Source organism: Diadema setosum, chromosome 10 (genome assembly GCF_964275005.1).
Source record: "Diadema setosum chromosome 10, eeDiaSeto1, whole genome shotgun sequence".
Lineage (NCBI taxonomy): Eukaryota > Metazoa > Echinodermata > Echinoidea > Diadematoida > Diadematidae > Diadema > Diadema setosum.
The window spans coordinates 12367695-12395470 of NC_092694.1; the positions used below are offsets into that span (position 1 = coordinate 12367695).

Below are 27776 nucleotides of genomic sequence, written 5' to 3' on the forward strand. Positions count from 1 at the left end.
AACTGTTTTCGATTTTTTTTTTTGCAACCTTTAACATGTTTAACGAACATTTTGCAACCTTTTACGAACCCTGGCGAAATTCCGTATTCGCTATGTTCGCAAACATTTGTAGCTCAGTGAGATACCCCCTTTAAGTAGAGTGAGTTATGCATAGAGGGATGGGGGATTGGTGGTTAGGGTCGATGTAGGGACATGGGTTATGATTTTGATGTATATAGAAAAATAAGGATTTCGTTTGATTTGTATTTGACCCGGCATGCTTTATGACATTTTTAGTTTCCTGTTGACTGTCATGTCATGCTGTCCTTTCATTTTTTTTTTTTTTTGTACGATTAAGCAGAAGTTTTTCTGTTTGATCACGTTGGTTTAGTTGAATCACATTCGATTCATTGTGAAAACGAATTCCAATAAAAGTATCATTTAAAAAAGTATGTGTGATGGTAACTTTTAGTCTGTATATCAATAATGTATGGGAATGAGGAGGGATCGATGTTGAAGAGCAGCTTTACGGAGAAGGACAGACTTGAATGTGATAAATGATTTCCTTGTTAAGAATTATCATGGCATCATAAGTAATTTTTTTGTCAAAACGCTTGATGTCCGTAAAGATTTTTATTTGCCTGTTTTATTCACGTTCAAGTGAATGCTTATTATATTAGCGTTAATTATGAATGAATGATATCAAATGAAGATGGCTCGATACTCGATACGCGCATGCGCGTTTGTGTGTGTATATTCTTTTGTCTTATGCCAGACACAGGCAAACACACGACACAAACCGAGAATTGAACGGGACGTGGAGAGAAGACTACTCGGTAAGTTGAAGCTGTGTGTGTGTGTGTGTGTGTGTGTGGGAGGGGGGGGGGGGACACATACCGCCAAGCTAAAACATTACTTCAGTGATAGCAGAGTAAACTTGTGTACTCGCACGTCAAACCAGGGAGGTGAGACAATTCCTCCCTGGTCAAACCGACCCCCCTTCTTCGCACTTTAAATAACCTACTTCTCTCTCACTGTGAGAGGTAGATTAGCATGTTGTGTGTATCTGTGTGCATGCTGTGTTCGTGAATACAAAAGTGAATGCACGGGGATCCAGACTACGGTATATATACGGTGGGCCATTTAGCGCTCGAACATTATGAACGATAATTGCCAGCGGAAAGCAAAATACATGTAGTTCTCGCACATGCACTTGTCATTGATACATTCCTTTTTCTCTTGATGTATGTGATGAACAAGATTGCAATGGCTCGAGCAAAGTACAACAGCGTTCCCCGGTTGGAGGACTACGGCGTTTCGCCAACGTTTGGGTTTATGGATGCGCATCCCACGGTGAGTAGACCCTAAAAGTGCGTTATCACTCTTTTACCTGCAAGTCTGTGGCGTCTTTTTTAACGCATCAAGGAGCTTTGCTCAATTGTTCAATTCTGCAGTCCTGCTCTATAGTAAACGACTAGATTTGTCCGACACCACATACCAGTGGTGTATAGTGCTTTCAATGTAAACTACTAGTATTCTGTGCGTGCAATGAGATCCAAACGGCAGTGTTAAGACTGTATTAACAAACCTTCTGTGCAAAGTACGATACCAGTGGTAGTGAGATAATCACGCGTACATGGGGGAGGGGGGCTCCTTTTGGTAATGGTGCGAGTCAACTAAACAACTAAACACACTTGATTGTAAACTTAAGCATTTAATTGTTATAAGGGGAATGCTGTTATCCTGACGTCGTTGCGTTGATACGATTTGGATCAATGCTTCTTTTTTTTTTTTGGGGGGGGGCAAAATCTCGACGGGGGCACGTTTATGTGACGATGTGAGATCCTCGGCGAGGGAACGAAGCGAGCGAGCGGGGGGGGGGGGGGGGTTGGTGGGTGGGTGTGGAAAGGGGGATACCCCTTCCCCCCCCCCCCCCCACGGTAGGGAGCTTTTGTAAAACAGAGTACAAAAGTCGCGTTTATAGACCATTTAAAAGCAAATTTCTAAGAAATTAAACATACTGAAAAATAATCAGTGCGAAGGACTATGATTATTACAGATGGGGGTACGTATGTGATGGTGTGAGAACCTCGGCGAGGGAGCGAAGCGACCGAGCGGGGGGAGGGTGTGGGAGGGGGTAGGGACTTTTTGTAAAAACAGAGTACGAAAGTCGCGTTTATAGAGCATTTAAAAGCAAATGTCTAGGGAATTAACATATTGAAAAAAAAATCACTTGGAAGGACTATGATCATAACATACGGGGTACATTATGTGACAGTGTGAGATCCTCGGCGAGGTAGCGAAGCGACAGGGCGGGGGAGGGTGTGGGAGGGGGATACCCCCTCCGACGCCGACGGCAGGGACTTTTCGTAAAAACAGAGTATAAAAGTCGCGCTTATAGAGCATTTAAAAGCAAATTTCTAGGGAATTAAAATATTGAAAAAATTAAGTTGGAAGCACTATGATCATAACATACGAGGGGTACATTATGTGACGGTGTGAGATCTTCGGCGAGGGAGAGAAGCGACCGAGCAGAGGAGGGTGTGGGAGGGGGATACCCCCTCTCACGGTTATAGGGACTTTTTGTGAAAACAGAGTGATAAAAGTTGCGTTTACAGAGCATTTTGAATTAAATTTCCAAGGAATTAAACATAGTAAAAGAAATCATTGCGAAGGACTATGATGATAACTTATGAAAACTTTTCAATTTAACCTACTATAAGCACGGGCAGAGCGAGCGAGCCACTTTCACTTTGCATTCATCTGAAATGTACTCATTAACCCTATAAAGCCCAAGCTATTTTGACCCCTTACAGGCCCAAGGGGGTGGGGGCACATTGTGCCCCCCCTATATAACTTCTCTATTATATGATGTATGACTGTCATATTTGGCACATGGGTAGAGCAACTCATACTCTACAAGACCCAACATCTGAAATTTTCCAAGGTCATCCACTGAGGGCGCTATTAACCAAAATATAAAGAAATACACAGGAAATACGCTAAAATCATGTTTTTTTCTTTTTATTTCTTTATCCCAAGTATCTTATGTTTTTATTTCATATTAATCATTTTCATATTTACCACAAAGGAAAAGCAAGTCAACCTTCACTATTTGTTACTGTTGAAATTTCTCAAGGTCAACATGTGGGGACGCTATTCAATACAATAGAAAGAAATATATGAAACCTATGATGTATTGCTTGGAATGGTTACATAATCATATTGGTATCATATTTCATATTTCCAAAATATTGAAATTTTGAGTTTGCAGATTGATAATATGATGAAGAAATGATATTACAGGCAAAGCTTGTGTGAAGATAACACAAAATAAAAGGGTAGTCTTTGGAAAATGTTGTATTTTCGATTATTTCTATTATATCTATTGTTTGATGCCTATGTCACATAAAAAAAATAAAGGAAATAATGAGAAGACCATTTCAGGGTAATTCACAACCATAATTACTTCACATTTCGGTCCTTCAGCAAATTACAGCCAAGAAAACCCCCATTTCATCCATTATTATATTGTTAACTGAAATTTGAACAGAAAATCATGCAAAATCTCACGAACATGGTTGTCAGTTTACGGTTGCCATGGCAACCAGCAATATCGGACATACCCAAATTATGTATCAAAATGTTCGCAATAAGATTTTAGGAAAAGTCACCAAATTTAGTTGAAATCGAGTGAAGGGTGTAGGAGTGGCAAACGAAAATATGGTAGGGGGCAATGTGCCCCCCCCCCCCCTTGGGCTTTATAGGGTTAAAAGCGTAAACGTGATTGCATCGTTCGAGCAATAAGAAATATTCTTATACTGCTAGAAAGCAAAGAAGAATATGAAAAAAATGTTAGGTTTACTAAAGGTATGTTTTAGCAGGCACACTCGAGGACACGAGGCTACCATCTATACACTAAATTTACTCATAAGTTAATATTATTGTATAGATATAATAATGCATATTGTTAGTGTAAAATGTGTCAAACCGTAACACTGATTTCTAGAGATCTATTTATTCTAGCTGGACGTTGCTGGTGTTCCTGAATAAATGCACCAGATAGCTTAATTTACGGTCATACTGGTGATCTGAAATCTAAAATCATTCTTTGGACTATAAAGATCTTCCCTCGATTAGAAAATTAGATCACCCTAAGAAGTGATTTTATAATAATAATAAAAAAACAACAACTAGTACAGTAGAGAGATGTGGGTAATTCCATAAAAATGAATAAACAAAAAAGGGTCGCAACGGTTACGCCCCTTTCTATTAGGTTCATCATGTTATTACAACGTACAAGCCCTACAATAATTTTACTTTTGTGTACTGCTATTCAGATAAGTATCCTCCTGTTTGAAGGCAAAAACGTTTCCTGCTAAAAGTACCAGACACATTTGTTTTTATAAAAAAAAAATCAAAATCATGACTTTTGGGGCAAAATTGTGTGTGTCTGTGTGTGTGTGTGTGTGTGTGTCTGTTACTGTAATACCAGTTTAATAGATTTACGGCTTATTGATGAATAAAAATTTGTATTAGTGGCTCAAAAATGATATAAGAATAGCAAATTTGAATACTGTGACCAATAGTCATTCATGAAATGATGATTTTTACCCCTCCTTTTTTTTTTTTAACGAGTACGTCTCAGGAATCAAGTTTCTCATGTATTCTTGGTGTCCCGAGAATTGCTTACACGAGGAACCTTAACTTATTAGGGTATAGAATCCATGATAAGCATGAATGTCGAACTATTGTTATCATTTTTATGGCACACAAATAGTTTTAAAGATTTCAGAGAAAATTGGGCAAAAACGCTCAACAAACATGAAAAAAATATGTTCAATTGTGATTTTCACAGATAGCTCTGGTGTCCCGCGAAATAACGGGCCTACAAGTAGGACCTACGTTGATTTGAAAAAAAAAAAAATCAAGAATGAACCTGGTGAGCCGCTTACACACGTAAAACCTATGTGAATCTTTTTCTGGCCCAAAAGTGGGGTTGTGTGATTCTTTGAATAGTGCAGTAAATTGTTGATTACAAAATAACCACTTATATTGAAAGAAACATAAACGTAGTGTTAAACAGGTATTGAGATGCCGAGATGGAAGGTTCCTCGTGTACGCGGACACGATGCACGGTATCCTGCTTGATACGAGGAACCATGTTTTCCCCTAATGCTGTTTTGTATGCACACTCGCTTCATTTATAAAGTAGAATATTACTTTTCACTCACTTATGAAGGAACTTGCTAAATAACAAAAAGCTGATTTTCTGATTTTATTGCCAAAGTAAGCGTGACACCTTATTTACTTACACCTTATTTATGGAATTCCCCATATACAGTGCATTTTTGTTCCTACTGAGATCTCCAATTACTGTAGATGCAAATTGACAATACCTTGCAGTGCCTACGTCTTTAACGCATTGAGTTAGCCAGTATACTCATGCAGAATGTATATCAAATGGAATGCTAAAAGGGGAAGCGGCTATGTGTGGATTGTCTATAATGACAATAACATCGACTTCGACGCCGCAAAAGGGTCCATGAACCTTAAAGAGATTGCATAGTTTTGCTTGAGAAGTGGCTTCAGGTCTTTAACCTTTTTAGTGAGATGTTTAGAAACCTCTTGTGAAGTATAAAAGAACATGTAATTCCAAGAGGAATTCAACCTTTATCTTATGAAAATTGGTTTTGAAATGGTTGAGATATCCAAAACAAGGCAATACTAATCAAAGGTGGATCCTACCCTTTAGTAGGATCGCTACGTTTTACTTTGTTTAGGATATATCTCAACCATTTCAAAACCAGCACGTTCATGAAATAAACTTGGGATTCTTGGCAAAATGGTATGTTCTGTGACATCATTTAGTAAGTGACTTCTTAATCCCTGTAAAAAGTTAAAAGCTCAATTCTCATCTTCACCAAAACTTTACCATCCCTTTAAAGGTTTATCATCCCTAGGTCTGTACTGGAATGAGGAAACGAGACTTCCCTATCAGAGCGACTGGGATTATTACTTACATAATACTGTACTAGCTGTTCAGATATCGCGCTCAGTGATAGCATGACTGGACATCGAAGTGCTGACCTCCACTATCAGGACACGAAATCGACAATTCTGACATTTAGAGAAGAACAATTAACAGTTTGCTCAGCTTTCGTGCTCCATAAGTTTTTGATATCAAATCACACGTTATGTCTGTTTACTAATAAACACATTTTCTTTTTCATCATATCCACAAGATCAGTTTATCTATTTATTAGAATACGGGTTCTTTTCCTCTGAGGGCCTATTAACAATATTAATTTGATCAATACATGATTACTCAACGTATGCATGGAGCTAAAAATATTGAAGGGTATTATAGTAGCATGTAAACCAAGCAGCTTGTTACTAGGTCACAAGCAGAAACATTCAAATTTTGATGAGTGCACATTGAAGTAAAGAGTAAGCCTACTCTGATTTTCATTAACGATTCAATCGTAAAGCCGCATATACTCTGTGGTATCTATCGTTTAGAAATATCATATTTGTGATATGTGTATCTAGATTGTGATAAAAGTTTTGTTTTTTATGTTGTTGTAGCTGTTGTTGTACATGATATCGCTGTGTATGATTTTGCTTCGGTAGACCTGTCTCGTGTTTCCTCTTGTTGATATGGTCAAATTGAGATTTTCTTAGACGATGGATTTTCAATAGATCGTACTTGTTCGTTGACTATAATTATCTTCCTTTTGCCGTATGTCATACGCACGTATACAGACAGATCTGCCAGATTACTTCAAACCATGGACGACACTTGCTACCAATACTGCAGACTTGGTTGATAGTGGCGAAATCAGGGAAAGAATAGAAAAGGTGAGCTGAAAAAAAAAACCCCAACAGCAATAACAATCATACAACAAATAAACAACATTCAAGAGGTCGGCCAAGCGTGGTTTATGCCACGCTGGTAAACACTCTGTGTTTACTATGAAAGAATCACCAGAAAAATAAAGACGTTTTGGGTATTTAGAATGCAGAAAGAAAGGTTTCAAAAGGAGGAAAAACTCAACAAATATAATATAACAACCATAACATTGTAAAATGAATATGTTTGTATCTACTATATGACTTTTTAAACTGAAATCAATTTCCGTTGTTGTAGCATTTTATTTGCCAACGTGCTCTTTCTCGTGTTGGGAATATTACCTTTTGTTCTGTATCAGATTGTGACGTTTTATACGCATAAACTCATCAATTATAAGCTACGGATTCACTAAAAGACAGCCCTGAGGCTGATAGTGTTTTTTTTTTTAAACCGTATTGAAATAAAACAAACAATGCAAGTGAAACCAGTTTAGTACTCCCCGTTATCGTTGTTCATACATAATCGTTTTATTTCCTGTCTTTGCCCTTTAAAAGCCAATACTCTGATCGAACCCTGGCGCTCTTGAATATAGTGTCTCTAATGCAGAGAGCGGTGAGTGAATTTGAGTTTTATGGCGACCCTGTGTGTTACAGTTGGGTGCACTCCATAACAGTAGGATAATCACTGTTCCAATGAAGTGAATACCATTCTTTTGGTATTGTTAAGCTTATTCCTGCCTTGACTATTGATAGTATGATGAAAAGCGAGTAAGGATTTTTGAGGGGTGCGCAGCGCAGCGCAGTGGGTGCAGAGAGAATTACAAACTGAACGATTTAGAGGGAAACATCTCATTTCAAATACCTACTCTATAAAAGGGAGATAATACCAGATAGATGCAGAATGATACGTATTACGTACTCCAGTATCACATCAGTTAAGTTTGAGGAAAATCAGACAGTCTGGTCTAACTTTACGAATTTTTTAAAGTTTCGGTAAGGCCATCGCTTTCGCTGGATACGAAGATTGTAATACTTCGTGATGTCATCGTAGGACAGAGATATAAGGAATATAATATGTGACCCTGCATCACAAAACCAACAAAAAGTTGCCAGACATGGATTTTTAGTTAATAACATATTCGTTAAGAGAAGACTTTAAGCTTAAAATGATGTATATGTCAATTCAAAGCAATGTATAAGTCAATTCAAATATTGGAAAGAATGCACACACTCGGGAAAAGTGTGAACTGAGAAAAGCGGCTCTGAACTTTACGGTCTATTCGAGACCTGACCGGGAGTCGTGCTCTGTGCAATGAATTAGCCAAAATTATAATGTAAAACTTCATAGCAACAACAATAGAGGGATTATCCGATGAAGCTGAAATTGATTACGCTCTATCAGAACATGCTCTTCATGACTAATACAAACTTTCAAAGCAGTAGCATCATCCTTTAAAAAGTTATCAGAGTTGAAAAAGAAGTGTTTGTACAAGGTTTTCAAGAAATGAAAAGGGGACTCTAGGACACACCTAATCAAACTATTCTATCCAAAAAAAAAGTGTTATAGAAAAAATGCTAAAAACACAATTTCTTGTTCGTTTTATGATCCCAAACTTTTAGCATAACGTAGAAGAAGACATGCTCTTTCAGAAAGTATGTAAACTCAAGATTGACTAGGTTGACCTGTTTCACCTATTTTGAGTCCTCACACAAAATCAGTGCGTGCGACTTATTGTTGGTTTTGTGATGCACGGTCATATATAATGAGAATATAATGAGAACAACATTTCATTTATAATGAAGAGGACACATTCCTTCCCGTTGTTATTGACATAATGATGATAAATTATTCCTCCCTCTGATTTCTAAAAGAGTTTAGCCAAGTGTTCCTTCATTATGTCGGAAATTGAAAATGTCTCGAATTGTCATGCAATCACACACAATGTCATCTCGGATCCATATCCCTTTAATTTACAAGTCTGGGGCCCCGTTTTATCAAAAGATAAAATCGATGTTAAATTTCCTTACCACACAGTCTGCCATAGACTTACAGTTGAAATCAACTTAATAATCAATTTTAACTCTTCATGATAAAACAGGGCCCCGGATGTATGCCACGTCAGCAGAAGTCATCCTGGACATCCTGGTCCGAAAGACGTCGGGGAGTAATAGACACGATATATGGGGAAGAAGCTACCCCGTCCCACACCAGCCCCCTACATAGCTGGCTTGCGTGCCCCCCCCCCCCCGCCCCCATATACTGAGCATATTCTTGTTCCTCCACCTCTAACTCGGAGCAAAAAATATGCATACTTACGGCCATTCTACTGTTTCTTCGGGTGCTATTTCTATAATATTATTAATTTCGCCTTTGATGTCCACCCCCTCCGGCCACATGCACATTCGTTACATGAAATAGCCGCCCCACTCTTGTGGCATCATTATAATGAGGTGGTCAATTTATCCTTGTTTTGTTTGTTTGTTTTTTTTTCTTTTACCTGCCATAGATGCCTGTGCTGGATCACAATCGACTGGACGGTCCCCGCCAATGGAAGGCTGCGCTGGTGTTGCTCACAGCACTGGCGAACTCTTATGTTTGGTGCAATGGGGAGGATGACATTCCAGAGGTAAAGTGGTCTATAGACTATGTTAAGTTGCCAACCCGTCTCCTTCGGAAAGTGTGGAATCCGGTCATTTCATAATCAAAACATTTCTGTAAATTAGAATTAATTTTTTTAGTGTTGTTTTAGCGTTGAAAGCACCGCAAATAAGCTGCTTTGAAGCGGTCGAGCCTTGAATAAACGCTGTGTGCTTGTGTGTGTGTGTGTGTGTGTCGGGGGGAGGGGGGTGATACTCACGTTTGCCAGTGTTGGCCCACTTCTGTTTGAAAGAGGTTTATTTGGATATCACCACCCGTTATCATGCATCCTCTTCGAATCAGGTTTTACCGCGATGCGTGGCCATACCTTTCGCGGCAGTCGCGGCGAAGCTGCAGGTGACACCATCACTGACTGCTTGGGGTTTCTCCATGATTAACTGGAAGCTCAAGGACCCAAACGGACAAGTCGAGCTGGAGTAAGTTTAGCGATGTTGAGAGTACCAACGTCGCAATCATTTCTTTGGCGTGCATCGCCTTCCTCTCTTACAGCCAGTCTTAATAGACCTTACCCGATGTTTTCCCGCGACACTCTCCGGAGACGAAACAATTTACCGAAAATAATCCGTAGACGGGGTAAACAATGCCTGCAACGTCCTCTAATAGCGGGGTTGCTCGGAGACCTTCTCCTGGTATGCTACTATAGGAAATTTGGCTGTCCTTGGAAACAAAGAAAGACAAAAAGAAATGAAAGATGTAACGACAAAACAGAAAATATAGCCAAATCATTACATCAATACGATGCCCCGCACAAGACGACTCGTATAACAGTGTACAATGAACATGCAGTCCAAATAACAAACAGAAGACATGTAAAAATCCTAAAGAAAAGTACCACACGTTTTCAATTTCTCTTTGCATGTCAACTCAGAATAGCACCCCCCCGAAAAAAACAACGTCAAATTTAAATATACATTTGCTGAGCCCCCCCCCCAAAACAAAGAAACAAACAAACAAAAACAAAAAACAAAAAACACGTTCTATTCAAAAAGAAGTGGGTGCATGAAGAATGTAAAGTAAACACACATGCTTGTATGATTGTTTTATTTATTTATTTTTTTTTTTTGCTGAACATGAATGTAATCTCCACAATCTTGCTCTATTCTTATTTGTCCATTCCAGTCAATTGCAGGTTTCTTGTCCTTCACCCTTTAGTACACTGATATCTTGCAAATTCAAAACCTGAGATCCTTTTAATATCTTACAATACCTGATCACTCAACTTCTGATGGATCGTGTGTTTTTGGTATTTTTCCTTTCCCGCCAGTAACATGGAAACAATTGTCCAGATACGAGGCGGTGCCGACGAGTCTTGGTTCATGTGCGTGGCCAATCAGGTGGAACTCGACTTTGCTCCCGCGCTCTACAGCATCGTAGAAGCACAAAAGGTGATCGTTTGTTGAATATTTTGATGACCTGGCATTTCCAAACAGGCATTCACAATACATGTATATTATGGCTTTGCTTTCCTCATTCCAAACCTCATACCAGGCAGAAAAAGCATATTTTTACCTATTACAGGGCTCGACACTTGCCGTGGCCCAGTGGCCTGATGATCCGATGGCTCGAAACCAATAAAAAATTGTGTAACATGCCCACCAGACTTCCCCCAAAGCATATCTTTTGATGGCTCGATTGGGTCACTCAAATTTAAAATAGATTAGTCTGTTTCCTCTTATAATTGTGCCACAACTCCTTTTTTCCCCCCTTCGGACCACTAACATTTTACATTTACCGATTGTAACTGCCCAAACGGACCAACAGAGAAAAATGTTTAAGTCGAGCCTTGCCTGTAACTATCTATTTCTCTATCTATCTATTTATCTGTGGCCTATGATTATGTTATTATATATTAAATTTTATTTTGATAAAAATGCATCCTTTATAGTAATTGGTTAAAATTGCTTTACGTGATAATGATGCATTTGCAATTTTTTTTTTCAGAATGTTTGATACTACATGGTATACATTTGGGAAAATAATGTCACTTTTCATGACGACATTACCAAATAGTACACTATTAAAAATCATACAACAAAAAATCATATTACAAAGCAATTGTGACATTGCGCGCCGCATGCTTCATACGGTATCATCGTTAAATGCCATATAGCATTCACTTATCGCGCCCTGCTTTGTGAGGTCACTGTAGGATCCCTCCACAACATCGCATCTACCACTTGACTTCTCTCTTCATCTTTTCCTTCTTTCGTTAACATCCATGATCCAATCTCCAAACAAACTGCCTAATTTCGAGCTTCTGGTTAGAACTATGGGGCTCGGTGGCTCCAATAATACATATCATTCACTTCGGGGCTGCATGCACCCTTCAGTGAAAAGTAATAATTTGGAGTAACCTCTGCCCACAGCTTTAAGAAGAAACTCTCAAGGCGGAGTATATTTTCACACTATACATAAATGTATTTGTTACGTATTTGTAGATATACAAATACATAACAAATACATTTATGCATATTATAATTATGCTCTATTCATCTTAAAAAAAAAAAAAAAAAATCTCTGAAGGCTGTGATGGACGGTGATGTGGAAAGGTTGATTCCAGAGCTCCAAACAATCGAGAGGGCTGTACGTACAATGACTCACACACTAAGCAGAATGTCAGGTGAGTCTGACACTTCATGTGATCTGTTATAACAATGTATAAGATTTTTTTTTTTTTTAAATCCCTTCTGTTCCAGAGATTTTGAACATTGTGCGCACTGCTACGTAGTTTTCTGTTCCAACGGCACATAAAGCACACTAACGGTTAAAATTAAATTGGCTAGTTTATTTTCCTTTTTTTTTTGGGGGGGGGGGGTGTGGCTTTCCCACTTAATTGATTTTCTGTAGAAATCTACGCTGAAGAATAAAAGATATAGGAGTTCTAATGCACCATGCTGAAAGAACTACGAATCTTCAAGTAAGCAATCGAAATAAAACAGTTGCTTAGGATGATGATCTCTTGGATTTAGAAGTATCACGACTATATAAATAAACTCAGAGTTGCTAATGTTTGTTTGTTTTTTTCATGTTACCGTATAGCATGATTCATTGAGTTGCCGTCACATCGATTTTTTCCCTTTCATGTTACGAAATATGCGTATGTTATGAACACTGCTCGAAATAAAGCAAAAATGAAATGAAATAAAATGAAATAAAATCGAATCAAATCAAATATATCGCACCTCTTGAAAACTTCTGAGGATAGACCACCGTCTGAAAAGGAATTTCACACCCGTAAGTAACTACGCAGCTTCATGTATACCTGGGAGAGGAAGTCAGTTCTACGACTGTTAATAACTGTCAATAAGGTAACTTGATATTCAGTCTAGAGTCTAGAATGTTTGACATCAAAGTCATGTTCAAATCGTCGTCAAAATCTGCCAGACCTTATCCAAAAAAATAAATGGAATATATTCAACAATTACGAAATATATAGGTCATATCATTATAACCACTATAAGTTAATCAATAAACCATGGAGGTAAAAAGAAAAACAATACACTCGACACATTCATGTTGAAGTTCAAGTGATCTATTCAATCTCCAACAATGTTAATACAATACACCGTTTGGAAACACGTAATGGCTCGAAATCAGTACAACAATGTTAAAAAAAAAAAACCCCAAAGGAGCAAAGAAACCCTTAACTGAGATACAAATATACGTTGCAATCTATTATGACAAGTTCCGAAACAAAGTTGTTGGAAAGAGAGGGGGCGGAAGACAGGGCTTGTAGTTTGCAATCGCTCCATTCATCCCCAATACTCACCCCGGATAAACATCATCTAAATAGTCAACTGGGCTGTTTCCGCTCTCAAGCGTAATGTCATATGATATAGCCTTTTCTGCAATTGCTCCCCTTAAATTATACCTTTAAATGATTTTTCTTTACTATCAATGTACCGTGTAATTTACATTAAATAACTGTCATATATTTTGTATTCATCAATTATATTAATTTTTCTTTAAAATACATAATGATTTGTTCAAAAGAAAATGTATTTGTATATTACGTTTGTCATGAATTGCAGAAATAAATTAACATCAAAATACATCATAAAAATATCTCATTTGAAAACTAATAAAACTGGGCAAATAGGCTGGCATCCTGTTTCTCCCTTTGTCACGAACCCTTTGACAACATGAACCGAACGGTGTTTTGTAATTTCTTTGTTGATTACGAATATCTGGGAAACTATAACCTTAACAATTTATAAAGATCACCTTGCATTTTTTTTTTTTTTTGTGTGTGTGTAAGTTTGGGTAACCCATAATTTATGTGAGTTCAAAAGAGAAAAATGAAAATGTTTCGTTGAATATTTGGCAAAATGCATAAAACTTTCGTCAACGTCTTTTCATTTTCATTCTCTCTTTGCTTCATGTCTTACATCTGGTCGACAGAAAAGTGCAGACCCCATGTCTTTTACAATGTCTTCAGACCGTTTCTGGCGGGGTAAGAACCATGTTGAATATAAGCCAGTTTGAATTTAATCATAGAAGTAAGTGAAAAACAGAAGAATGATAGTTTGTTCCAAGCAGCAGCAACAACAACAACAAGAAAAAGGGAGGGATTCGATTTCATTAGCTTCTCATAGATGGTTTTTATTGTAATAAAAAACATGTAAAGTTTTCACCAGGCACAACATAAACGCATCACTGAAATTAAGCACACTTGGTCAACACACCCACTTGTTCTCCCAGAGGTAAGGGGGAATTGTAGGTTGTTATTTAAGAATTTGTGGACAGAAATCCAGCAAAAAATACTCACAGGAAGTGGGAATGTAATGTATGCAAATTTTCAAATATTGGTATATTCTATTTACTTGATGAAGGTGTACTGTAATATGTTTAATGTATAGTATTTGCATACATTTGTATCATATACATACATACATATATATATATATATATATATATATATATATATATATATATATACAATATATATTTATATTTGTATAATACAATCAGAGGGTACATATATATTTGTGGGTTCTTTTTTTCTCATTTATGTCTCTCTTCTGCAGATGGGATTCACCGGCATTTAAGAAAAAGAATCTGAATGGACTTATTTATGAAGGAGTTAGTGATCAACCTTTCTCAGTAAGCACCCATTTCTTTCGGTGTATATAGTAATTTGAATAAAGATGATACTGAAAATGATGACAAAAAGATGATGAAAAAGATTTTTATTGTTCAATCGTTTCGAACCCTAATCAAGTAAAACTAGATAGTGAAGTTTTATACGAAAAACAAACAAGATTTTCGTTCTCTCAGTGTCATTTAAACACCAATTATGTGCATTTAACCAGTGGACAGCGAGAGATCACAAATAAAATCCGTGATGAAGATAAAGCTCGTCAAAAGAGACAAAGTTTTAAGTTTGGTCCTAAAATGCCTAGAGACTTTGGCGTGCAAATAGGTTTAGGTTGGGAATGCCATAAGAATACCATATAGTTGATTGGTCTTTTATTTTGTATACATTCTCCACTTCCTCATTATAAAATATTCAGCACCTACACATATTGTAATCAATTTGCTGGAATTTTCCGATACGGTCAGATAAAACCATCCATGCATATTGAAATCCATGCATATTGAACCCACAAAGCAAGCAAGGCAATTATTGGAGAAAAGCTCAGCTACATATTTATCCGTGTATGACTCTGTCACTGCAAATGTCACTTTATTTGCTACATCCAAATTTGTATGTTTATTTTTTGTTCTTGTTTCTAGTACACTGGTGGTAGTGCTGCACAAAGTTCTACGTTACCGTGCTTAGATGCTGCATTTGGGGTGAAGAAGACAGAGTCAGAAGGTGGAAATCACAAATTCTGTGAATTAGCTATATTAAGTGTTACATATAGAAATTAATACTCTTCGATGCAAACGGTTTACTGTAGTCTACTGCCAAAGGTGGCCCGGGATGCGGAATGCCGGCGTATGACAGACAGAATTCCAAAATGTCGATTTTGAAATCGATTGCTCTCACCGGTGCATTTCATTTCGTTGATTTAATGACAACAATCCAAGTTGGAAAGAAATATATATATATATATATATATATATATATATATATATATATATATATATATAATTTGTAGAAGTACATATACATTTAAATTAAAAGTAAGAATTGATAAAGTGCGCACAACGTTTTCATTTATCTTAAGTTAAGATTTATTTTCTCCTACCATAGTACATGACCGGATTGTATTGTATCATGTTACAGTGCATTTTATTCTCAGTTTAGGTATGCAAATATATTTCTTTAAGAGAGAAAAAACTCAACACAACAAAGATGTAATTATTTTCCACTGCTTGCACGTCTCCCAGACTACTAACAACATTTTGCATGCTAAAAAGACTTTAATGAAATTAGTGAATACAACATTCAACATCAATCATTCGTTTCTGACCCTCCAGTAACCCTCCTGAAGTCTTTCCAGCAGTACATGCCTAAACCACATCGAAATCTGATAACTGCAATCTCAGAAGGGCCATCGATAAAATCATTCGGTAAGTTGTGATAAAGACAGATGAGGGTGAAACGGAAGGAACAAATTCAAAAGTTTCCTAATTAGGTGACCTATTGAAAGAAAGACATAAACTAGATGATGTAAAATAATCGTGCATAAAAAAGAAATATGATATATGTTCTGTTTCTTATGTTTGCTTCACACTATAAACTGTTGACCTTTGACAAGTGTCTGAAGCAAAAGGATATCGAGGAGTCCCTACTGAAAAGAGGACAGTGTCCCACAGTGTGTTCACAATTGTGGTCACATACTCGGCCGTGTGAAACGCTCGAATTTAACAGTGTGGAGATGATTTCACACTGTGGTTGGGTTTTCACAGGGTGTCCACATGGTAATGTTCTGTGTCACACTTGATGAGTCACAATGTGTCCACAGTGCTAAAACGCTCGAATTTAACAGTGTGAAGAGACTTCACATGTGTTCACACTGTGTGCTTCACACTGTGGGACACTGTGCTCTTTCCAGCAGGGGTGTGTCCATAAGTTCGGACTTCCTGACACCATACCGTTGATTACACCAATACATCAGAGCCTTGGTCGCGACTGGAAATATTTATACGGAGAAAAGAACAAACATTATTTCAACACTATGCAACTATTCATAAATAATCTTACTATGCCACCCCTGAAAAATAAAAGAAAACGAAACACTGTACACACACATATATATATATATATATATATATACGATCTAGGTTGTTATTTTTTTTTTTTTTTTTTTTGGTTGTTAGTTTTGATTAGGGCTTAGTAGCAGAAGTTAACAACTCTTATGCAACCACACTTTGATTAGACGCATCACGTGGCTGTAGTGCGTGTGTTGGAGAAAGGAAATGAGGGGAGGGGGTAGCGGAAACATAGCTTATAACTCTTGAAACGTTTCTTGTCATGAAACTAATTTTGTAAACATCGTGAGATTGTAAGAGTGCGTTCACTCTGATGCCCATTCTTTCTCTACAACGCAGTTCACTCCTGTAGATTACCAGAAGCTGTTCGGTGGTTCAACGCCTGTCTCAGTGGTATGAAGGACTTCAGGAACGGACACTTAAAGGTGGTTGGAAGGTATCTGCTCTACCGAATATACATTTTGTTCTCCTGGATAAAAATTTCAAACCAAACTGTAGGATTTCTGAAAAGTCTTTCATATGACGTAATGCCCTATCGATAATATCATATCATGTTAGAATGATCATCATAAATTGTAAAGTTCGTACCTCCTCGCTAAGACCTACGCCAGACACAAGAAAAGTTTCGGCAAGATGGGTCTCTGAGAGGTATAGCCACACACGTCAAATCTAAATGTGCTAGCTGGCTCTCGCTAATGACCATCCCTACAGTGTCTACATTCTGCACATCTACATGGGTCCCGAAAAAAAAACAATTAGCATTGAGTAAAACCTTTTTCATAAGGGACACACATCTGATTGGATAGCAGAAGACTTAACGGTGCCCCGCATATTCTCTCTTGGGTATGTATGTGGCCGTGAAAGGGCCTTTTCAGGGCCACATACATACTCAAGAAAGAATACTAGTACGTGGTGCACCGTTAAGTCTTCTACCACCTAACATTCTACCGCCTCGGAAGACTTCAAAGATTTCAACATATCTGATCATCATTCGTGGTTACGAAGGTCTTTAAATTGACGCCTCTTTACGTTATTTTGCTTTCAGATATATAATAGCAATGTCACAAAGAGGCGATACAAACAACCAATTTTCCCAACAGGCAGAAGCAGGAACTGGCGGAACAGGTGAGAAATAGGGGATAAAAGAAACATTATGAAAAATGATGGACAACTGGGGGGTCAATGAAAAAAAAAAAAAACAATGAACAAACATATCTCGAAGAGACAAATATTTCGCTCGGCTATGAATATGAAGCGTGATGTTTGTAGTTTTACATTTTTATTTTGTTTTGTTTTGTAATTCGTGATGGGGCGTCAAAAACATATTCAGACAGGAATACATCAATATATTTGAATGCAATTTCCGTGCAATGCATCTACTACGATTGCCCGTTGTTTTAATGTCCAAAATGACGTAACTTCTTTCTTCCCCGATGTGTTCGTCTCTGCGTTGAATTTACCTTGTCACCTGTTTTGTTATTCTGACAGGATTCTTAAGTTTTCTAACTCGATTGCGAGATGCTACGATCCAGACTATGCTGGGAGGGGACCGTACGTCGGAAGTGCAGGATGCCGTCTCCATGGCAACAGGGCAACAAGATAAACAAAACAAGCATCTATGCAGTTGGTCTACATGGATCAGGGGCCTTGCAATCTCCCTCCTGGTGGCCACTTTGGCTCTACTTGTGATTTAGTGGCACTTATAGTTGAAATACAAGGTTACACGATTTTTGTGTTGCAACGAAATATATATATATATATATATATATATATATATATATACATTTATGTATATACATATACTGTATATATATATATATATATATATATATATATATATATATATATATCTTTAAAGGACAAGTTCACCTTCATAAACATAAGGATTGAGAGAATGTAGCAATATTAGTAGAACACATCATTGAAAGTTTGAGGAAAATCGGACAATCGGTTCAAAAGTTATGAATTTTTGAAGTTTTTGTGCCGTAACCGCTGGATTAGAAGACTAGTGCAAACTTAGATGTCACATGCGTACAAGGAAAATATAAAGAGAATTTCACAAAATTTAATCTTTTGAAAAAGTACACATTCCCCTGACTCATTACCGACAAATGTTATGGGTAATATTATTCCCCCTGCCTTTAGAAAGAGGCAGGTCAAGTGCTCTTTTATTATGCGAAAAAAAGTGAAAATATGTTGAATTTTCTTTACATTTTCTTTATACAGTTGTACGCATATGACTTACAAGCTGTAGTAGTCTCCTCATCCAGCGGTTCCAACACAAAAATTTTAAAAATTCATAGCTTTTGCATCGACTGTCCAATTTTCCTCAAACTTTCACTGATATGTTCTACTAATATTGTTGCATTCTTTCAATCCTTATGTTTATGAAGGTGAACTTGTCCTTTAAATATAGACATAATCATTTATATGAGGAGTGTTTTTATTGCAAAATGAGCTATGCGCCATTTTTAAACATTTCAAAATAAGTCCATCATCAGATAGAGCAAAATTAAGCCTTTCCAGTAATACCTCACGTGTGACTTAACAAGGAGTATTCTACAAGTTATGGTTAAGAATACCTTGTATTTTCTTATTATTTTCTTTGTTTTTAATCAGCTTTAATCACAAATATTTCAACTTTGCTCGTTAGCTCGGAGTTACCTCGTTTTGCGATAAAACTCTTCATACATGTATAATAGAATCTGTCTATTTTGCCCGTATGCGATGTGAGAGGGAGAGAGAGAGCGTTCACTTTGGGGATTTCATTGAAAAAAATGCTTTGAGATTATCGATCTATACAGCAGATTATATCAACTCTCGCGTATCTATAGAATCCTCGATAAACTTGTAATGCAGTGGCTATTACGATTTATTAGAATGTAGCAATTCTATAACACTGTGTAACCATGGTGCCTTACTGAAATTAACTTACTGCCTATACATGCAGTGTATATGAAGATTTTTGTCACAGAGGTAATAATGGTCTTCTATGGGTTTTATTATGGCTTTTGTTACCTGCAATCATGAAAAATTATTCATAAAGTATAATTTGACATTATAACAAATCAAAATTTATCAAAGTTATAAGTTTCATTAACTATCATTAAAACACCGTACTCAGATAAATGGGAACACCAATTTAATGATGGCCCAATATCACATAAAATCTTTCTTAAGCTTAAGTATGACGGTTTAACGGTACAAATTTTCATCAGATATTGATATAATGATATTCATATACAGTTTTTCTTTATAACTAATCTTAACGAAGGAGGAATACTTTACAATTCAAGACCTATATCAGTTGTGTGGGTATTGAATAACCTTTTAGTAGTTGAGGAATAAATCTTGGTGCACGAACAGTACTTAAGAATTACTTCAGACACTTTGCTGAGCAATGTATAATGTGGTACAACTATTACACTCATCCAAGCCATGCTCATCATGCCGCGGTCACACTGGCAAAAGATCGACATCTTAAAATTTGCATATATTTTGGGGGGCCAATTTGACCGCGGCTTTTGATGACTTTCCCATTTATAGTTGTATTTATAATTCTGTACATCAATCAAATTTTGCAAATATAATAAAAAAAGGTTTGCTATAAAAAAAAAGAGATGTACGAGTAAACATTGATTTGTCTACCGTGAATGCGAGTGAATTCATATTTACGTTGTCTGAGGGTGTTGGTGATATTCAAGACAGAGTGTGTGCAATTAATATTAGGCCGGAAATTAATCACACCAACTCCTGTACGGGCTTCTGTCTAGCTACTGGGCCGGGCTGGAAACAACGTATGGTTTTCAATACCTACACGGTCAAGACTATAATAGTGTTATCACGACGACAGTTTTCCAATGTAACCGTACATGCATTAAAAATAGTAAGGAGGAGATGAAACGTCATCTATTGTTTGATTCAAGTTCTCACGTACAGTACATAGAATAGGACAGGGGATCGGAAATTGTGTTCGCCACACCAGGTAATAGACATGATACATAGTAGTAGTAGTAGTAGTAGTAGTAGTAGTAGTAGTAGTATTAGTAGTATAAGTATCATTATTAGTAGTAGTATTAGTAGTAGTAATGATGTTGGTGATAGGAATAATTATAGTAGTTGTAGTAGTAGTTATAATGATAATGATAATAATAATAATAATAATAATAATAATAATAATAATAATTATCATCATTATCATCATAGACATTCACAATACGCAGCATATCCACTCAATGTACTCATGGCGCTCACAATTAATGTTCATAAGAAACACACAATCTCACAGTATATTACATACAGCAGCAACACGTTCATTTTAAAGGGGCATTCCAGCCTATTTTCAGAAGTTCACATCAAGGAGCACATAAATCCACAGCGCCATGTACAGATTCGTGAAATTTATTGTGGTCTTTGAGCATATAATTCATTAGTCCATGGGCCAGGCCAGATATTGGTACCACCTGAGGTGGCAAAACCTCTTTGGTGTCATTTTGGTTGTCGAGCATAGATATGCTTATCAAGCTATGATAGCATTTCCAAATGAGTAGCTTAGTCATAATAAATGAATTTTTAACCAATCTGGTCTCGTTGTTATATCCCTACAATTCTGAATCGAGACTAACCGCTATACAAAGAAGAGCCCTGTCTTCTGTATGTCCACAGGTGTTCTGTTGTAAACGCGGTGCGCTTAGTCTTTATTCAAGGCAGCGAAGGGAATATCTAAAGGTTATGATGTCCACAGCGCTTAGTCTTTATTCAAGACGGCGAAGGGAATATCTAAAGCTTATGATACAGTGTATATCCCGTTATCTAAAAACAACAACAACAACAACAAAGCAATTCCTCGTAAATTTAACCGTATTTTTCAATTATTTATCATTTTCCGGTGAAAGCACTACGGTGAAAACGCTGATACCCCGCCAATGTCGCTTTATTTCCATCCAACAATGAAAGATAATGCAAAAACAATGTACCGGTACACTACCATACATTATGATAAATAATATTGTAAATGAACAGAGTAATTTTTGTTCAAAACTGATGTATTTGTTTAGAGGGTAGTATAAAAACAGTATAGATAATCCCTTTTATTAGGAACTTTAGATATGATAGCGGTACATTGTTCTAGATAAAGACTAAGCGCACGGCGTGACAGCTGTGGCCATCATAACCCTTTGGATATTCCCTTCGCTGCCTTGAATAAAGACTAAGAGCACCGCGTTTACAACAGAACACCTGTGGACATAGAGAAGACAGTGCTCTTCTTTGTATAGCGGTTAGTTTCGATTCAGAAGTATAGGGATATAAAAACGAGACCAAATTGGTTAAAAATTCATTTATTATAACTAAGCTACTCATTTGGAACTGCTATCATAGCTTGATAAGCATATCTATGCCCGACAAACAAAATGACACCATAAAGGTTTTGCCACCTCAGGTGGTACCAATAACCCATTTTTCGGGTCTTGGCCCATGGACTAAATACTCTGAAAAACCCATATCAGATTACAGTGAACAAGGATGATGACATAAGAGCCTCACCTATTTCAGAAATGAAGCAATGTAATTACATTACAATACCACGTGCTTAACAAGCTCACCTGTGTAGAATGTATGTATGCTTTCTTCTTTTGATTTACTTCCTTGAGCCCCGACTCATGCATTCTTAAAGTGAGGCTGCCATGTCATCATCCTTGTTCATTGCAATTTGTTATAAATTAAAAAAAAAAAATGTTATTCCTCATTCAATCACTATAAATTCTGAAACTCTGAACCCAGTATAACCAATTAAAGGTCCAGTTTACCTTTGGGAGCAGTGATTTGAAAAATGTGCAAGATATCATTTTCCACGGATATGTGTTGGTCTGTTGTACCACAAGACACCCTACAATATAAAATGTTTGCAATAAAGCCTACAATATCAGGAGATGTCAGTATTTTTCTTAATAAACAGTAACTGTAAACGGTTTAGTCTGGAAACATTATTATTATAACTATTGTTCACATTTTCCATATTTAACAGTACTTAACATTGATTTTACTGATTCAAATTTTCACAGTGGTTGTTTCTATTCCTTAGAACTACTTAAAAGCAGTAATGCTGGGTTTTTGTTTCATCTGCAAATGATAGATTATGCCTTTAATAGTACTGTTGTTCATATGTAAAAGTTTGAAAATCACCCGGAGGTTTCCTTTAATGAAAAAGGTATTGGTCCAAATATGCATCTTTAGTCATTTACAGTCTCAGAATGATTTACTGAGTTCGGGAGTCTGTTCCATTATCGAGGAGATGCTGACATGAATGAAAATCTCTCTGCGGATCTTTTAGTTTGGGAAATGAGAAGGTAAGAGGCTTTAGAGGAGCGCAGGCCAGATCAATATAGTTTATGGAGACTGAGCAGAGATGAGATGTAGCGTGATGAAGAGAACTTCAAAGCCCCGGATGTGATGAGGAGGACCTTGTAGGTGAACCGTTGTTCGACTGGAAGCCAATGGAGTTGTAAGAGGACTGGTGTGAAGTGAGTTGATCTCCGTGAATATGTCACCAGAAGAGCAGCAACATATTGAACACGTTGGAGCTTAATGTCCTTAGCAGGGGGGGGGGGGGGGGGTGTCATACAGGAGAGAGTTGAAGAAGTCTATGCGGGATCCGATGAATGCATGGTCAGGTTGGTCAGGTTGTAGTGCATGCATAGTTGATGAACAGATATCTCCTCTTTTATTCTGGGTGCAGACTGCGAGAATCTAGGAAGTAAAATGAGGACGATGCGGTCCTTCACCGACATCCCCAGCTCATCGGCCTCGGCGTCGAGGTTAAGTAGGGCGCCCACCTATGCGGATAGGAACATTGACAACCTGGTTACCGGCAAGTGATCTCTGCGTGGCCTGCATGGAAACAGATCTTGCACTCAAAGATTTTCTTCAGCAAGGATATATCACGTATGGAGGCATGGTCTGCTTTCAAAAATGTCAGTGATTATGAATTGCTACACAACTTGTGCTACTTGTCTTCAATCCTCAGCAATCATAGATTTAGGGTCACTCTGGGTATCCAGATACGCTCTGTTAAGACTCTGAACGATGGCCTCCCACAGAGTTCCGTGTTTAACTAAGAACGCCACTACTTTTTAACATAATGTGAGTGGTATCCCTACTACAATGTACCACTTAATCTAGGGAGTTCATCCAGTTCATTCAAAAATATATAGATTACTCGCCATTACGTCTCAGGTATGTTCCTTGGCTGATATCAGCCAAGTCGTGACCAAAAATTTTGCGCCAATGGAGGATTCAAGAGTATTTCACTTTCTGTTGACTGATCAACCCAACCCTTCAAAGACCACTGTTGCTGCCTTCCATCTCTGTAACCGTATTGCCAATATTAACGCTAAACTAATGACACCCTTCTGCGGCAAGCCTGTCAAACAGGATGAAGTCCCCTTTACGTCGAACCGCATCTGAACATACCGAAAATATCTGAAGACAGTTTCAGACAAACTTAAATCAAGGGTTAACATCATAAGGCAATTCGCAAGTACCAATTGGGGCTCAAAAGCCTGTACTCTCCTAATACTGCTACCCTACCGCCTTCATCTCTATTATGAAGATCGACGATGAAAAGTAGTTAACTGTCAATCAGTGTAGAGCTGGCACGTATTGCACTCCTTTGCGTAGGTTCAATATTCGTTAACGTTTTGCTGTACGTGGCTCGTAAGTGCAGTACGAAGATGTTTGACCAAACCGATCTTATCTATCGTAATCTTACTTAGATCGAGATCTAGTCTTACAAGAGTTTGGTATGTCATGCAGGAGGAATCAGCTAGAAATAACGTCCACACTGTTTTCATCATATTCTTCACACTCGCTATTCGAATCAGTTTTATTCGGACGTTCAGGACATAGTAGATGCTCAAGCGTGGACCCATCGACCACGTCGATCTTAATCTTATGTAGATCGAGATCTATCATAGTCTTACAAGAGTCCGGTATGTGGTATAGGAGGAATCAGCCAGAAATAAAGACCAAATCAAGAGAGGAATTAAGATTGACATCGTTTCTACCATTATTCTACATGCTGACCATTCGAATTAGTTTTGTTTGGACGTTGGGGACATGGTAGATGCACAAGCGTGGATCATCGATCACTTCGATCTTGATATTATATAAAATTTAGATCGAGATGTAGATAATAATCCGGTATGTGGTCTAGGAGGAATCAGCTAGAAATAACGGCCAAATCAAGAGCCGAATTGAGATTGACATTGTTTCTGCCATATTCTGCATGCTGAATGAGAGTGGTGGCGAGTAGATCTCTCTGCGAAGATCTCTCTGCGGATATTTTAGTTTGGGAAATGAGAAGGTAAGAGGCTTTAGAGGAGCGCAGGCCAGATCGATATGGTTTATGGAGACTAAGCAGAGATGAGATGTAGCGTGATGAAGAGAACTTCAAAGCCCCGGATGTGATGAGGAGGACCTTGTAGGTGAACCGTTGTTCGACTGGAAGCCAATGGAATTGTAAGAGGACTGGTGTGAAGTGAGTTGATCTCCGTGAATATGTCACCAGAAGAGCAGCAACATATTGAACACGTTGGATCTTAATGCCCTTAGCACGGGGGGTGTCATACAGGAGAGAGTTGAAGAAGTCTATGCGGGATCCGATGAATGCATGGTCAGGTTGGTCAGGTTGTAGTGCATGCATAGTTGATGAACAGATATCTCCTCTTTTATTCTGGGTGCAGACTGCGAGAATCTAGGAAGTAAAATGAGGACGATGCGGTCCTTCACCGGCATCCCCAGCTCGTCGGCCTCGGCGTCGAGGTTAAGTAGGGCGCCCACCTATGCGGATAGGAACATTGACAACCTGGTTACCGGCAAGTGATCTCTGCGATCCGTACTTCCTAGCAGAAACGGTAGGCCTGATAGCCACCAAGTCAAGCAAAGCGGCAGGTATCATTGGTATCTACTCGGAGTTCCTGAAGAACCTCGATGGCAAGGTATGCATATTGCTGGCATCCATTTTCCTATGCCCATTCGAATGGAACCATTCCCAAAGCCTATAGAGAGAAAGGTAACGCACTCTTGAAGCCGGGGCAAGCAGCTGAAGAGCTGCAGGCTACAGATCTCTCTCTCTCTCTCTCTCTCTCTCTCTCTCTGTTGTATACAGCTTTCAAGCTGTTTGAACCGATCCCTCTTGCCAGGGTCTCTCCTTTAGTGACGTCCACCCTGCCAAGATAACAGGCAGGTCTTAGGCTAGGCAGAAGCTGTGCCAACTATGAGTCCTTGCCCTAACCACTGGCATTCAACGTGCATGGCCTGCATGGAAACAGATCTTGCACTCAAAGATTTTCTTCAGCAAGGATATATCACGTATGGAGGCATGGTCTGCTTTCAAAAATGTCAGTGATTATGAATTGCTACACAACTTGTGCTACTTGTCTTCAATCCTCAGCAATCATAGATTTAGGGTCACTCTGGGTATCCAGATACGCTCTGTTAAGACTCTGAACGATGGCCTCCCACAGAGTTCCGTGTTTAACTAAGAACTCCACTACTTTTTAGCATAATGTGAGTGGTATCCCTACTACAATGTACCACTTAATCTAGGGAGTTCATCCAGTACATTCAAAAATATGCAGATTACTCGCCATTACGTCTCAGGTATGTTCCTTGGCTGATATCAGCCAAGTCGTGACCAAAAATTTTGCGCCAATGGAGGATTCAAGAGTATTTCACTTTCTGTTGACTGATCAACCCAACCCTTCAAAGACCACTGTTACTGCCTTCCATCTCTGTAACCGTATTGCCAATAATATTAACGCTAAACTAATGACACCCTTCTGCGGCAAGCCTGTCAAACAGGATGAAGTCCCCTTTACGTCGAACCGCATCTGAACATACCGAGAATATCTGAAGACAGTTTTAGACAAACTTAAATCAAGGGTTAACATCATAAGGCAATTCGCAAGTACCAATTGGGGCTCAAAAGCCTGTACTCTCCTAATACTGCTACCCCACCGCCTTCATCTTTATTATGAAGATCGACGATGAAAAGTAGTTAACTGTCAATCAGTGTAGAGCTGGCACGTATTGCACTCCTTTGCGTAGGTTCAATATTCGTTAACGTTTTGCTGTACGTGGCTCGTAAGTGCAGTACGAAGATGTTTGACCAAACCGATCTTATCTATCGTAATCTTACTTAGATCGAGATCTAGTCTTAAAAGAGTTTGGTATGTCATGCAGGAGGAATCAGCTAGAAATAACGTCCACATTGTTTTCATCATATTCTTCACACTCGCTATTCGAATCAGTTTTATTCGGACGTTCAGGACATAGTAGATGCTCAAGCGTGGACCCATCGATCACGTCGATCTTAATCTTATGTAGATCGAGATCTGTCATAGTCTTACAAGAGTCCGGTATGTGGTATAGGAGGAATCAGCCAGAAATAAAGACCAAATCAAGAGAGGAATTAAGATTGACATCGTTTCTACCATTATTCTACATGCTGACCATTCGAATTAGTTTTGTTTGGACGTTGGGGACATGGTAGATGCACAAGCGTGGATCATAGATCACTTCGATCTTGATATTATATAAAATTTAGATCGAGATGTAGATAATAATCCGGTATGTGGTCTAGGAGGAATCAGCTAGAAATAACGGCCAAATCAAGAGCCGAATTGAGATTGACATTGTTTCTGCCATATTCTGCATGCTGAATGAGAGTGGTGGCGAGTAGATGTTCGGTAGCCTTCGTAATTTTAGGGATAAAAAAACAAACACAACGACAAAAATTTCTAACCAACTCAGCAGAAACAGAAGACACCTGCTCTAATTCCACGTCAAACCAAGGCATTTCTTTGCAATGAAGTCGATGCCCCTATCATCTACGCGTTCGAAGTTGTGTGTGTGTGTGCGTGTGTGCGTACGTTCGTACGTTTAAAATGCTTTGTGAGTGTGTGCGGGTGAGTTTGGAAGTGAATGTTTTGCAGCCAGATTATTTAATGTGAGTCCTTTAACACCTGAATGACCGTAACCCCTGTAGAAGCCACGTTGTTGCTCCTCGAACATCTACGATTTACGGCTAAGTTTCTGTCTTTTGATGCAAAGTAAGGAGACAGCA

At 38.2% G+C, this 27776-nt stretch overlaps 1 protein-coding gene across 1 annotated transcript; it reads left to right on the top strand.

Moving 5' to 3' along the window:
- Nucleotides 1–1245: 1245 nt before the first annotated feature.
- On the top strand, nt 1246–25532 carry LOC140233746 (indoleamine 2,3-dioxygenase 2-like). The gene is made up of 15 exons (XM_072313847.1): nt 1246–1336; nt 6749–6840; nt 9339–9458; nt 9773–9906; nt 10755–10875; nt 12014–12110; nt 13892–13943; nt 14518–14593; nt 15227–15308; nt 15917–16009; nt 16991–17087; nt 17697–17776; nt 18140–18274; nt 23388–23519; nt 25393–25532. Exons 1-15 carry the CDS (start codon nt 1246–1248, stop codon nt 25530–25532), a joined length of 1542 nt encoding a protein of 513 aa, XP_072169948.1.
- The last annotated feature ends 2244 nt before the right edge of the window (nt 25533–27776 follow it).

Coding starts and splice junctions, on each gene's coding strand:
- LOC140233746 (XM_072313847.1), top strand. CDS start 1,246: ATGGCTCGAGCAAAGTACAACAGCGTTCCCCGGTTGGAGGACTACGGC. Junction 1,337..6,748: donor GGATGCGCATCCCACGGTGA/GTAGACCCTAAA, acceptor GTATACAGACAG/ATCTGCCAGATTACTTCAAA. Junction 18,275..23,387: donor ACAAAACAAGCATCTATGCA/GTTGGTCTACAT, acceptor TTCTGGGTGCAG/ACTGCGAGAATCTAGGAAGT.